The sequence below is a fragment of the Spermophilus citellus genome (assembly GCF_964194105.1).
Source record: "Spermophilus citellus genome assembly, chromosome: 3".
In the NCBI taxonomy this organism is placed as follows: Eukaryota; Metazoa; Chordata; class Mammalia; order Rodentia; family Sciuridae; genus Spermophilus; species Spermophilus citellus.
Window position 1 is genome coordinate 76,751,943 of NC_138184.1, and position 13,840 is coordinate 76,765,782.

The 13,840-nt window shown below is 54.0% G+C and overlaps 1 protein-coding gene across 5 annotated transcripts in view; it reads right to left on the minus strand.

The window, feature by feature from the left end:
- SSH1 (slingshot protein phosphatase 1) overlaps window positions 1–13,840 on the minus strand; it is a 60,986-nt gene that overhangs the window by 21,775 nt on the left and 25,371 nt on the right. For all 5 annotated transcript variants that reach the window (XR_014021135.1, XR_014021136.1, XM_081286904.1 and 2 more), the window contains 5 exons: window positions 12,485–12,588; window positions 8,028–8,092; window positions 7,486–7,607; window positions 2,840–2,908; window positions 1,897–1,962 (listed from right to left, as the gene is read on the minus strand). Coding sequence is in view for 3 of the 5 variants with exons in the window: in XM_081286904.1 (XP_081143030.1) it covers window positions 1,897–1,962; window positions 2,840–2,908; window positions 7,486–7,607; window positions 8,028–8,092; window positions 12,485–12,588 (426 nt within the window). In the remaining 2 variants the exon portion in view is untranslated. The remainder of the gene's footprint in view (window positions 1–1,896; window positions 1,963–2,839; window positions 2,909–7,485; window positions 7,608–8,027; window positions 8,093–12,484; window positions 12,589–13,840) is intronic.

Sequence of the window (13,840 nt, forward strand, 5' to 3'; positions counted from 1 at the left end):
ACCCTCCAACAGAGAGGAAGGCTCTAGGACAAGCTGTTCCAAGGCACCTAGCAGCCCAGTGCCACCTTCAGCCCCAGCGGTGTGTCCGGGGAGGCCCTGGGCTCACGCAGACCTGGGCCCTGGAGTGGCTCAACACCTGGGAGAACCTGCTCAGCGCTCCAGGTATCATGTAACTTGTCCATGTGCTGTGGCCCCCAACCCAACAGGTCAGTCTTGTGACCACTCCCACCAGATGTTCCACGTCCAGCAAAGTGCTGCTCCTCGACTGCACACGCTGAGCATCTATTCCATGCCAGGCACAGGGATTAAGTGGAGTGATGCCAGGTGACGTTTTATTGCCAAGAGCCCATAGAGAGAGGCAAGATGACAATATAGAAAAACCTAGGCCAAGGACTGGGACAGACAGTCCTCCAATGAGGACATCCAATGGGAAATAAGTGCATGAAAAATGCTCAAGAATCCTCAGGAGATAAACCAAAACCACAGCGAGGTACCACCTCACAGCTACTAAGACGGTGAGTATAAGATGTAAAAACTGGTGAGACGGGCCTGGTGGTAGACTCTTATAACCCAAGCTACCTGGAGAATGAGGCAGGAGGGTTTTAAGCTCAAGGCCAGCGTTGGCATTAGCAAGACCCTGGCTCAAAAATAAAATAGAAAGCATTAGGGTTTAGCCCTGTGGTAAAGCACCTGCCTAGCATGTAAGGCCCTGGGTTTAATTCCCACACACACAGACATGCGTCCACACAACCAATTAAAAGAATAAAATAAGATAAATGACTGATAACCCCAGTTCCCCAGGAGGCTGAGACAGGAAGATCAGGAGTTCAAGACCAGGCTAGGCAACACCAGAAGACCCTGACTCAATAAACAGGTAAATAAATGACAGGAGGTGATAAGGAAATGCAGAAATGGAACTCTGGGCTCAGCCACGGTGGGAAGAACTGGTGTTTTCCCAGAAAGTCAACACAACCCGTGACCTAGCAATTCCACTTCTGGGTAAAAACCAAAAAGAACGGAAGCAGGGCCTCATGGGAACCGTCACGCAGCTGAACCGACCCTCCGTGGGCAGGAGCTGGCTGCGTGAACACCACCAGAGCCTTCACACAGGGAACAGTACTCAGCTTATAAAAAGAACGTACTTCTGCAGACGTGGTAACATGAATGACCCTAAAAACAGCACGCTAAGTGCAAGTGGGACACAGAGGGACATTGATGATTCTGCTTATGAATTTCCTAGAAAGGACGAACCCACTGGGGCAACAAGAATGGGGGTTGCCAGGCCTGGGGAAGGAGGAGCGAGCACAGCGCTCCCTCTGTGATGAGGACCAAGGCCAGAGACGGCAGTGGGGACGGCCACAAAGCTCCGAGAAGAGGCTTTACGCCGCCGAATTATACGCTTAAAACACGGTTCCAATGGCACGCCCCAGCTCGGGCCCTGGAGAGCAGGGCTTCCCTTTCATTGCTTCACTAGTCACTAGTGATGTCTGTCATACAGCCTGTGATCCCAACAACGTGTCACTGTGGCGATCCTCACAGGCACATCACATACCGTGACGCCGCCCACCCTCGCCATTCCTCCTCCCCAGCAGGTTCCTCAGAAAGAGTTTTTCATTCTTCTTTTCTTTTCTTTTCTTTTTTTTTTTGGTACCAAGGGGCACTTAACCACTGAGCTTCATGACCAACCTTTTTAATTTTTTGAGACAGGGTCTTGCTGAGTTCCTTAGTGAGGCCGGCTTTGAACTTTGAACTCGGCCTCCCGGGATCACAGGTGTGTGCTGAATGGGGGTCTTGCTGTTCGGGATCACAGGTGTGTGCTGAATGGGGGTCTTGCTGTTCGTGGTGTCAGCTAGAAGCACCCTGCTGAGGGGATGGGGTCCTTGAAGACACACTTACCACATGGCCTGGACAGACACGGGCTTGAATATGTGCATCCTCCCTGCCGTGCTCACGCTGAACCCACTGAGGACAAGAACAAGGAGAAGGGCAGCTGTGGGGAGGGTCAGATCCCCGCCGGCGGCAGAGCAGCCAGGGACTGGGGAGGAGCATGCTCCACCGTGGGGCGTGGTGCGAGGTGAACCAAAGGCAAGCCAGGAGGGGGTGCTCCCCACCCAGCAGGGTGACACTCCCAAAACTCAAAGTGCATCACCATGTGGGGCCAGGACAGCACCTGGTGTCATCTGTCTCCATAACTGACCCTGCCCACCTGCTCCCTCTGGGACCACACACACTCATTGATATTTTTTTTAATTACATGAAAACACATTAATGGAAAACAAAATTTTAAAAAGGAAACGTATCCTATGATCCCACTACTTCAACTAAATGAATGTCTGTCCTTTCCAGTCCTCCCTAGGGAGCCGCTTCAGCAGCCTAGAATCCATGTGCAGGAGTGACCGCCCGCCTCCCTCCTGTCCGCGCATCCTGAGCCCTCACTGCCCCAGGAGAGAAGGTGCCTGGAGCCTCCAGCCCTGTCTACCTGCCCAGGCCCCTGGTGTCCTCCTCTGAAGTCCCTAAACTGGCAGGTGTCTTCCTGGCACCCCAAGATGGGGGCTCCAGCTGCGTCACACCCCTCTGGGAGCTGTCAGGGTGGCCCTGCATTGAGCCCAAGGGGAGTGGCTGCAGGGCAGCGGGCGGCTGCTCCTGAGCGTCACCCAGCCGACCTGCCGCAGGCTCCCGCTGTTGCCTGACCCGAGCTCCCTCAGAGAACCTCCAGAACGCACGCTCCCCTGGGGCTCCCCGGACCCCAGCACTACCCTCCTAATAAAGTTGGCCCCAGGCTGCCCGCCGGCCAGGCCTCAGCGCCGACAGGGAGAGGGTCTTTCTGAGCGGTCCTTACCCGTCTCCATCCAGGTGGATCTTCGTGTCGCTCCACAGCCGCAGGACCATCCCGATGGTGCAGCTTTTGCTAGATCAGGGGAGAGAAGACACCTGGAGTCAGTGTCCACCCAGGCACTGGCCCAGTGTTCCCTCAGTCCCTCTACCCAGCCTGTCCGGCTCCCAGACAGCCACCACCTGATTGGGATGGGCTGCTGGGCCTGTATTTGGAAGAAGTCCTCGGTGCCCGAGAAGAGTCCTCTACAACTGGATTCTAGAAGACAGGGGTCTGGGTGGCCCTGCTGGGGGAGCACCAATGGCCGCACCACTTTTGTGTGGGGTATGGGCAGCAGATGACTGGTCTGCACCCACACTGCAGCGGAGAAGCCACCGACGCTGGCACGGTGCTGGCAGAGTGCCACGTCCAACCAGGGCCCCTGGACAGGTGGCAGAGCCAGCCCCAGCCTCCTCTGTCCTGGGGGGCAGGAGTGGGCGCCCAGCCTCCTCTGTCCTGGGGGGCAGGAGTGGGCGAGTGCCCGCCTTACTATTAATGTACTTTCAGACTTCTGTTTACCGCCCTTTGTGCAGCTGCCACCTTACAAACTGGCTGAATCTGGTTTTGTCTTGCCCATCCCAACAGGGAAATGATACTTGTCAACTTTAGCGACTGGCGCCACCGAAAAGCAGACCCAAGACGCTTATCAGAGGGGCTCCTCAGATCACCAGGAACACTATCGGGGCATTTAAAACAGCTTGTGCGAAACGGCTGCGACCGTGCCAGGGGCCAGCCCTGCCAGCCACCAGGATCCTGGACTTATGCGTCTGCCACTCAACAGTCCCCTTGGGGAGTAACTTGACTCCACCGGACCAGGGGCTCTGGGATTCCCCCTCCAGAGCACCCCCACCCTGCAAGCCCCTCCTCCTGACTACTTGCTTCCACATCTGTTCAAGGCCTTCAAGTGCCTTCGGGCCGAGCCGATTCTCCGACTCTGCCCCCACAGCCCTGCCCAACCTCGATGGGCTCACCGTATGTCCTTAATACTCAGCTGTACCAGGGCCAGGAAGGGCCGATACACAGCTATCCCGGACGGTGCCCTGGGGTGGGCAGGCCTGGAAGGGCACGCCTTGGCACTGAGCACACAAGCCAGGGACTAGCAAAGAACAGAGGTCACAGCACAGACAGCCACACACAGCCCAGGCCGGGAGGGGCTCCAGGGCAGGCAGAAGCCCACACAGCCTGCATGGGACAAGGGGCACCTCAACCGTCCTCCCCTGGGCCCAGATAGGGTAAGAAGCTGGCAGCAGTCAGAGTCCATAGAGGACTTGTGCTTTTTTTTTTTTTTTGGGGGGGGGGCGGGTAACTGTGGATTGAACTCAGGGGCCCTCGACCACTGAGCCGAATCCCCAGCCCTATTTTGTATTTTATTTAGAGACAGGGTTTCCCTAGTTGCTTTGGGCCTTGTTTTTGCTGAGGCTGGCTTTGAACTCACCATCCTCCTGCCTCAGCCTCCAAGCCACTGCGCAGGCTCCACAGAGGACTTCTGTTCACAGCCTTGAACTAGAGCCCAGAGCACAGACAGGGGACCACAAGACTGTACCGCCCCACAACTCCTCTAACACCCTGTAGGTGCCACTGTGCCTCCACTGGTCCCACAGTGACCAACACCAAGTCTCTGTAGCAGAGGTGGGTCTATGGATTGGATAACATGGGAGCTGGGGAGGGGTCTTCCTAGAGGAAGAACGTGCTGAAGGGTCAAGTGGGGGGTGGCAACTCTACCAGAAAGCAGGTTCCCAGACCCTGGGGCCCAGGCGGTGGAAACGGAGAAGCCAGCTGGGCCTGCACAGGATGGAGGCACCGGCAGGAGAAGGGCCTGCCCCAGACCTTTACAGGTGGCAGACACTAACGCACGGAGGACAGCAGTGTGGCTCTCAAGAAGTTCCTGAATCTCAAATGACAATTAACCAGACATGGATCCCTGGGGCGGCTACCTGGCCTCCCAAGGAGGCATGAGCAGGTCTAGAACTCCGGGGACAATGCCAGCCGCACCAGCCATCGTTTCCACATGATTTTTTCTAACACGACTCGCCTGGACACCCTGTCACCAGGAACCAAGGTCGGTCCCCGGGAGGCGATGCTCTGCTTTCTCTCTTTTGGGCTAAGGAAACAAAATCTCGCAGCAAGAATTTAGGAAAACCGGAGAATCGTGACCTCAGCAGGGGAAGCCTTTCTGGTGAGGACTGGGGATCTGCAGGCCAGGGCACAGGAGGACAGCGGGCACCTGGGCAGTGTGGGAGCCACAGAGCAGCAGCTCCCAGACCCCCACATGCCCAGAGTTCCCTGAGTCCTGCTCTTTCAGCCTCTCCACAACCCTGTCCAGCCACAAGCCAGCTCCTCCTTGAGGCTGGTGCCCACAGGACAACTGAGACCAGACAGGGTAGGGAGACGCTGGCACGAGGGCCACAGTCCCAGGGAAAGGGGACCCCACAGAGAACCCGAGCCAGGGCGTCAGGAGGAGGGCAAGGAAAGAAGGCGCAGACAGGCAGGACACGTCCAAAGGGAGGGGCCTGGGCAGCATCCCGAGTGGGAAGAACAAACGGGGGTCCTGCGTGCAGGCCGAACGTCGTCCATGACCCTGGGCTGAGGGGGCACGGGTTGTTGTCCTGTGCCCCCTGACGTAGCCCCCAGCACCTGGCAGATCTGGCACATAGAACTGACAAGTCCCTGGGTGACAAGCTGCAGGTGATGGACGAGCAGGGTGGTGTGTGGAGAGCCCCGCGTGGCGGGGAATAACGAGTGGGGTCCTCCACGCGGCAGGTCCACAGTGCAAGGACGAACAGATGCCCAGCTCGGCCACTCACTGGGGTGACCCTCATGCACTCGTGTGGTCTCTTGGGTTCGGACCCCTCATCTGTGGGGTGTGAATAGGGCTGCCTACTCCACAGGAGGGCAAAGGACCACGGGGGCTGCTCCCGGGGCATCTGGTAACTGGACTGTGGTGGCCAGCTCAAGCAACAGAGAGGACCAGGAGGAGGACCACGTTCCTATGAAGCTCCTGGTCAGGATCCAGATGACGGGGAGGGTCTATGGAAGGCAGACTCCGGTTTAGGATCAGAAAGGGTCACTAGACAGACTACACGCAATGAGAGAAGCCCCTGCCCAGGGGAGACGTCCAGCTCTCTAACCACTGAACAGCCTGCACAGCCCCCTGGGAAGGTGGGCCTGCAGCACTCTGAGACACCTGCCTGGTGGCATCTGACACCACCCCACGCCCTCAGTGGCCCTTCAGAGCGCGCCTCCTAAGACAGCAGCTGCACATCTTCTAGACCCAGACTTCCCGACCAGCACGAGGCCACCGAGGCCAGCTCCCCGAAGGTATGCACAGGAGGTGTTTCCATCAGGCCCCGAGGCACCGGAAGGAGGGCTCCCCACTTTCCATCCAAGACCTCTAACAAAGGAACTGCCTCTGGGAACCAACCTGGGACTCCCAGCAGCTCAGAAGACAAGGCCGCACCATCCTGTGGCTCTTCACTGCCGTGTCCCCGCCTCTGCCAGTGACAACTCAGACAGGCCTCCTGGCCCACCCCACCCCGACCTCGCTGGCCGACCTCGATGGCTGCCCGCTGGTCCTGTAAGGTCTGGCTTAACAGCTGCCATGTCACCTTGGAAGCTTAAGCATCTGCACCATCACGCCTCTCCCCCTCCTGGAGGGTGGTGTCGTGATACCAAGAGCTGCGTGTGGCTGCTTCGTGGCCTCCCCGGGGCCCAGCCGGGTCTCACACACACAAGAACACAAAACTCACTACGTGCTTGATGGGCAGGTAGACTAGTGGACACTGAATGGTGTTGCTTTGACCTGGTTCTATGAATCCGGGGCTGCAATGACCCGCACACCTGTCCCTGCAGGACGACAGGCCAGGGGAGCCGCCTCACGTGCACACCAGGGGTCGTGATGTAACTCAGCTGACCCACCCAAACTGCAAGCCTCTCTTAGAACCGCTGACCAAGGACCTGTCACTGCTGCACCAGAGCTGGACAGACACCACAAGCGCACATTCCCATGGGTCACCTTCCACGCTCACCACAGCGGGTTCCTCTTTCCTGGCTAAGTGGCTCCTGCTGTGACATGGACACAGTTTGAAGTTCTCCTGAAGGGGTCACGTGCTGGAAGCTGGTCCCAGGGTGGCAGAGTTGAGGTGGTGGACCTTTAAGAGGCGGGGCCCAGGGGAGGGTCGTGGCTCCGCCCCCAGAGGGAGGAACCTGTTCTGTCTGCACAGGACAGTCGGTAAGAACAAGCCTGGCCGTTTCCCTCCAGCGTCTTTCTCGAGGGATCCTCTGCACATGCTCTGACCACTGGGATGCCATCTGCCATGAGGCCCTCACCAGAGGCCAAACAGCTGCCTCTTCACGGACTTCCAGCCTCTAAATCCGTGAGCTGAACAAACCTGGCTCAGGTGGCTCCTCCTGATGGCCGCTCATGGCGGCGCAGGTCTCCTGTGCCTCAGCCGACTCGGCCCCTGGACGGCACAGCCTGCATCTGACCGGCCCGAGAGCCCAGGCCTCGCCACTCCCTGACCTCTGCCAGGACTCCCACACTCCTCCCGGGAAACCTTGCTCCAGCAGCAACTCTCTCCCCCTCCCAGGCGGAACCGCCTCCCCATGGGACTCACCTTTCCTTACTGGAAAAGTCGACTCCCAGCAAGATATTCTCCTCGGTGTCCTGGCGCCCGCTGCTGTACACCACCACCATGTAGCGAACGCGGTCCGTCCAGGCGCTCTCCAGGCGCACGGCCTGTACGGGCAGGGACGCGCTTGCTCGCTGACCTTTCCCGGAGGAGCACCTCCCTCCCCTGCCCGCCCAAGACCATAGCTAGAGCACCTCCCGCCCCCCCTGAAGGAAGGGTGCCACTGTTGAGGGCAGGAGCCAGGTCCTACTTTGTCTCCTGAGCAGCAGGGACAGTCCTGGCTCAAGGGGGACATCCAGAATATGTGCAATGAGCGCACGTCCAGGGAAAGAAGGTTCTAGGCAAGGCTGCCTGGGAGCCCTAGTGTGGCCCTCTGCGGGCCCCTCTAGGGTTTGTTTTCCAGGTGGCGCTGGGGACTGAACCTAGGGCTCACACAGCCTCCACCCCTGAGCCGCACCGCAGCCCCCTTGGCTTTGGCTGTGGTCACAATGTGGGACATAGGGACCTGCGCTCTCCACCCTGCTTACCAGCTTGATCCTGTCCTCACAGCGCAGGAGGTTGATCATGACTTGCAGGTGCTGCGGCAGGTCACCTGTCAGGCCAACAAGAAAGTTTTAGAAGGTCACCCACCTGCTTTCCAGGAAGAAACCTCAAAAGGCTGGTTTTAGGGGCCTTGAGAAAGATTTAGAAGTTAACTTTCTCCACCCACACGACAGGAGAAGCCTCCCAAGAGCTCTGTCCTGACAGCTCCTCCTCTCCACCTAATGCACATGCATGTTAGAGTGACTGGCCCCTCACCATCCTGTTGCTAATGCTGCTCTATTTTCTGAACTGCTTGCAACATGGGTGCTTTTAATAGAAAAAATTGGGAAATACAGACAAATCTAAAGAGAATGTATTTCTACCAGCAGTGGCAGGCAGGGTCACGCTGCAGGACAGCCAAACAGCCGAGTGCCATCATTCCTCTTCAAACTCTTCTGCATTTTCCATAACACTCAGATATTATTTCTCTGCCAGGGGAAATGTCTACGCAGTTATTGGGAGCTGCTGTAAGTTGGGCGCTCAGGGAAATAACACGGAGACAACCATCTGCCATTTTCCCTTTTCTTGCTAAAAATTATCTCCTCTCTCTCTTTTATCTTTCTTACATGGGACAGGCAGTGACCCAGGGGAAGATCTGTTTTGGAGACGGGGTCTCACTGTGCTGTGCAGGGTGGCCTCAGCCATGCTTCTGCCTGGGGACTCCAGGGGCCAACACTCCGCCCGGACGGGGCAGGGTGCAGGAAGTGTCCAACAGGTGGCAGGGACCCTGTAACTGAGGTGTGCCACGAGGACGGAGCAGGTGTGACTCTGCCGCTGCTTTCTTCAGAGCTTACAGGCTCCTGAAACCTCTCACGGGGCTCTTTTTTCTGAACTGCTTGCAACATGGGAAAAGAGTCATCTGCAAAGATGTTGATCTAGAAGAAGGTGCAAGGAATAGCTCGTAAAAGTCTGTATCAATTTCACGCCAAAGAAATTGAATTACCTCGAATTTTAAAAAGTGCTCTATAACTGAGCCACAGTACTTATAGGTAGCACCTGCCTCACACTCACAAAGGCCCTGGGTTTGATTCCCATCACCAAAGAGAGGAAACCCTATCTATCTATCTATCTATCTATCTATCTATCTATGGTACTGAGGAGTGAACTCAGAGGTGCTTTAGCCCTGAGCTAGATCCCCAGCCCTTTTAAATTTTTTGAGATAGGGTCTCACTAAGTTTCTGAGGCTGCCCTCAAACCTATGATTCTCCTGCCTCATTCTCCTGAGTCACAGGTGTATACCACCATACCCAGCTAAAAATCAAATATTTTATTATTTTTTTAATTTTTTTGTTCCGGTGATTGAACTCAGGGGCACTCGACCCCTGAGCCCCACCCACAGCCCTATTTTGTATTTTATTTAAAGACACGGTCTCACTGAGTTGCTGAGCACCTCACTTTTGCTGAGGCTGGCTTTGAACTGGCGATCCTTCTGCCTCAGCCTCCTGAGCTGCTGGGATGACCACCTATCTTAAAGACCACTCTGAGAACCCCGGGAGAATGAACACTGTCTACAGACTCATGCACTCCAGGGAAAAAAGTCACATTTCTTCCTTTAGCAAAAGCATCTTTTTACTTTAAGGCAGAAAGACAGATGATGTCTACACCGTACTTCCTGTCTCAGCAAGGAGTCAGGTTATCAGAAACCTGCCCCTCTAGTCAGGAAGGTGGTGCTCATGTTAAGAGTTCTTTTCACAATAAATAACATTTTTAAAAAATTTGCCACTTTTATCTGTTCTCTCCAGTAACAGGATTCCACAGTGCAACAGCCCCCACGGGCACTCATTCCTGACCAAAAGGAGTGACTGCAGATACGGGTCCTATCAAGAGGACACGGAGCTCCCATCCCCTTCCTCCTCTGAAGCAGCACCCCATCCTGCCTCCAACGCCAAGATACCACACAGCCCCCTGCTGGCTCCTCACCTGCCTCCCCCCCAGTCAGACTACAGAGGAAGGAAGCGCAGCGCAGCCCACGGGGGTGAAGGTGGGGATGGTGGGACAGACAGACTCCTCAGAAGGGCTGCTTGCTGGGGCGCAGAGTGCTGACAGACAGGAATCCCAGCCAGAGGCTGTCCGCCTGGAGACCAGCTCTGGACAGGGCCTCCAAGGCCTGGCCTGCTGGGACCCAGTGAATAGTGAGTGGCTTTCCCATGGGGGGGATTAACCCTCAACTGTCCTCAGCTCTGCGTGGTGATGGCAAGGGAGGGCAGTTCATCCTGGGGGACTCGATACCAGAGAAAAAGGAACCAGTGTAAAGTCCAGTCTAGGCCCGTCTGGGGTCATCTGCTGAGAGTCCTCTTTGGCCTTCCTTAGCTCACTCTCTGTTCCAGACCTGCGGGGGACAGAGCCAACCAGCTGTCCTGGCCTCCCTGGCCTCGCGTGGTCAGGAGGTGCCTGCACCCGCTCTACAGGCAGCTCTCACACTGCACGGAGCGGCTGTACTCGGTGAGCAAGGCCGGACCACCTCTTCTAGTGTACGCGTCACAGTCAAGACAGAAACAGTGGCCACACTCCTAAAAGGGCAGGACAATTAGCAGACTTAGGAATAATGGCTCTGTGGTTCAACTGTACGAGGAGTCCCTGTAGTGATTATAGCTGCACATACAGGTGTAGGTGTGTATAGGTGGGTGTGTGTGTGTGTGAGTAGCTATAATTATATACACACACATATATAATTTTTTTCTTTTGGTACTAAGGATTGAACCCAAGGGAGCTTAACCACTGCACTATATCCCTAGTTCCTTTTTTCATTTTGAGACAAGGTCTCACTAAGTTGCCCAGGCTGGCCTTCAACTGGGACTACAGGCGTGCCACTGTGCCCAGCTGACCATCTATATTGTATGTTTATATACATCATCCCGGTAGAAGGCAGGTGTGTTATATGCATATTCTCCATTTCCATACTGTCTCAAGTATTTGATGTCCACTATAAAGATTAGAATACTGAGACTCACAAGTGGACTGTGACTGCCCAGGGAGCTGCAGAACTTGGTTCAGAAGCCAAGTCTGTCTGGCTCCAAAGCAAATATTCTTTCCACAAAGCACACTGCCTTCTCGCACAGGACAATTATTTTTTTAGCTTAAAACAAAAGACCGACTGAAACATAGCATTTGCTAGAACTTCCAAGGTATGAAATTCTAACCTTAGATGTTCAGAGATGAAGCTGGACGGCCGGAGGTTAAGCAAACAAAATGGGGACAAGTAACAAGGAAAGGGCCCCGGCTGCTAGGTGTTTCACCTGCTGCTGTCCTGAAAGGCCAGGCCCTTCCGGCTCACAGACACACCGTGCCAGGCCCAGAGCTCGGCCTTGGTACCAAGACCCACTGTGCGTACAGAGCACCCACTGTGCATACAGGGCTTGTTGGTTTCTTTCCAGATTGCCTTTGGTTTCAGAGTCAAGTCCCCTGTTAGTTCGCAGGTGTTTCTTAGTAGTTTGCTTTTGGACCTACATTAACACTCAGTTGGATCCCTGCTCTATTATTTTTATCCATTTCCAAAACCAAACTGTCCATTATAGAAAAAAAAAATCCCACCACAGTGACTTCTCAGGGCAAGAGCTGATGACTGTGTGTGTGTGTGTGTGTGTGTGTGTGTGTGTGTGTGTGAGATATATATATATGTGCTGGGATTGAACATAGAGACTCTCTACCACAGAGACACATCCCCAGCCCTTTTTATTTTTTATTTTGAGACAGGACCTCATTAAGTTGCCCAGGTTAGCCTCGAAGCTGCAATTCCTGCCTCAGTACCCAAAGAATCTTAAATTCCCCGAGTAAGAGTCTTCAAACACTTTGAGAACTGACAGCATTTCCCGATCCAGCTACATAGCACCCAGGAGCTTATTTTCAAGGGGCCTTCTGGCTGTAATGCACTTTGGCGCATTTGTTGGAAAGTCATACGGTATCTTAAAATCTGCAGGTACCTGATCCACTGTGGCCAGGAAATCTTACATCCCAACAGAGAGCTGCTGACCACCTAACTTCTCACATAGACAGACAGACCCACGAGCCCCCTATGCCATCCCAGAGCACCCGAGCCTCCACCTGCACCAGTCATTACAAACCTGTGCTCTACTACTGCTCTGGCCTTGATACCAGCAAACTGCCCACCACCACCTACGGAAGGTTCCTCTGATGCTCAGAAAAAAGAGTCCCAATTTTTCCTTTTTTTTTTTTTTCCTTTCTTCTTCTTGGTACTGGGGACTGAACCCAAGGGCACTGTACCACTGAACTATACTCCCAGACCTTTATTATTTATTTGAGACAAGTTCTCACTAAGTTGATGAGGCTGGCCTCAAACTTGTGATCCTCATGCCTTAGCCTCCCAAGTCACTGGGATTACAGGCATGAGCCATTGTACCTGGTAAGAATTCGCAACTAAAGAGCATCAACATAGAGCCATCACCTGCATGCTTGTGAGGATGCTGAAGACTCCGTTGGCCTTGAGGGCTGCTTCCTTGTTGTAAGAAGAGGGCTGCTCCCTTCACCATGAAAAAGCTCTCGCTCAAGCTAGGAAGAATGAAACCAAGGCATAGTTAGAGGGAATTCAGAGGAAAACCAAGACATGGTGCAGAGGAAAAGCTCTGAGTGGACACAGCAGACAAAGTGCCAACAGCAGGAGACTGCGGTCATGACCCTTCTCACAGTCCTCGTCCCTCGCTGCGCCTTTGCTCCAAGCTTGCTTTTGAGGAGTGTTCCTCATGACAGAATGCTGCTGCTGAACACCCAGAGCTCTGCGTGGGCTCCGCCAGCACCAAAAGCTCCTTCCCCCAGGGCGCTGGGAAGGGGCTCCCTGCACTGCTTTCCAACACAGAGCAACCTGAGCAGGAGAGGCTGCTCCCCTCTGTGAGTTTCCCACTCCCACTGTTGATCTTTGCTTCCGACTCCCTGTTAACAACTTCCCTGCTTCCTGGTGCTTCCCCGGTGGGATTCAAGATCATACTGAACTTGTATAGGCTGTTTGCATTTTAAGAAAAGTGGGTGACCACTGACCTGTGACTTAACTTAGTTAAGGCTGCTCTGTCCACTACTCCTGTGGAAAGTCTCAAGCTGAGTCACTGAATCTTTGGCCTTTGTTATTTTTAAGTAGCAACAACATTAACATTCAATCTAGAACCTGGGCTGGGGATGCAGCTCAGTGGTAGGGCACCTGCCTAGCATGCAGGAGGCCCTGGGTTCAATCTCCAGCACTGCAAAAAAAGGTCACAATTAAAAAATCTCACTTTCATGAGCTGTCTATCAAAAATATCTTCAGCCTGTGCAGAAACTAAGACTTAAAAAAAGAGGAAAGCCCCAGCTATTAGTTGCTATCAATTATTAAAAAATACCATTTTTTAATAAAAAATTTACCCATTAAACACACCCATGAATAACAGTAATTATATTATTATCGTCAACACATAAATAATAATAGTCCTGTTATTATTATTATTATTAAGCTGGGGATCAAACCCAGGGTCTTGCACATGCCAGGCAAACACTCTACCACTGAACTACACTTCTAGGCCCCCAAATTATTTATCATGATTTTTTTTTAATGGTGCTGGGATTGAATCCAGGGCCTTGTACGTTCAAGGCAAGCACTCTACCAACTGAGCCATATCCTCAGCCCCTATAGTGGTTTTTGAAGGATTGGACCATCTATAATTATCTTTTTTCTACTTACTATTTTCCAAATTTTTCAAACAAAACACACATTAACTTTTGATCCGCCCCCCTCCCTGTAACTGAGGATTGAACCCAGGTTACTCTAACACTGAGC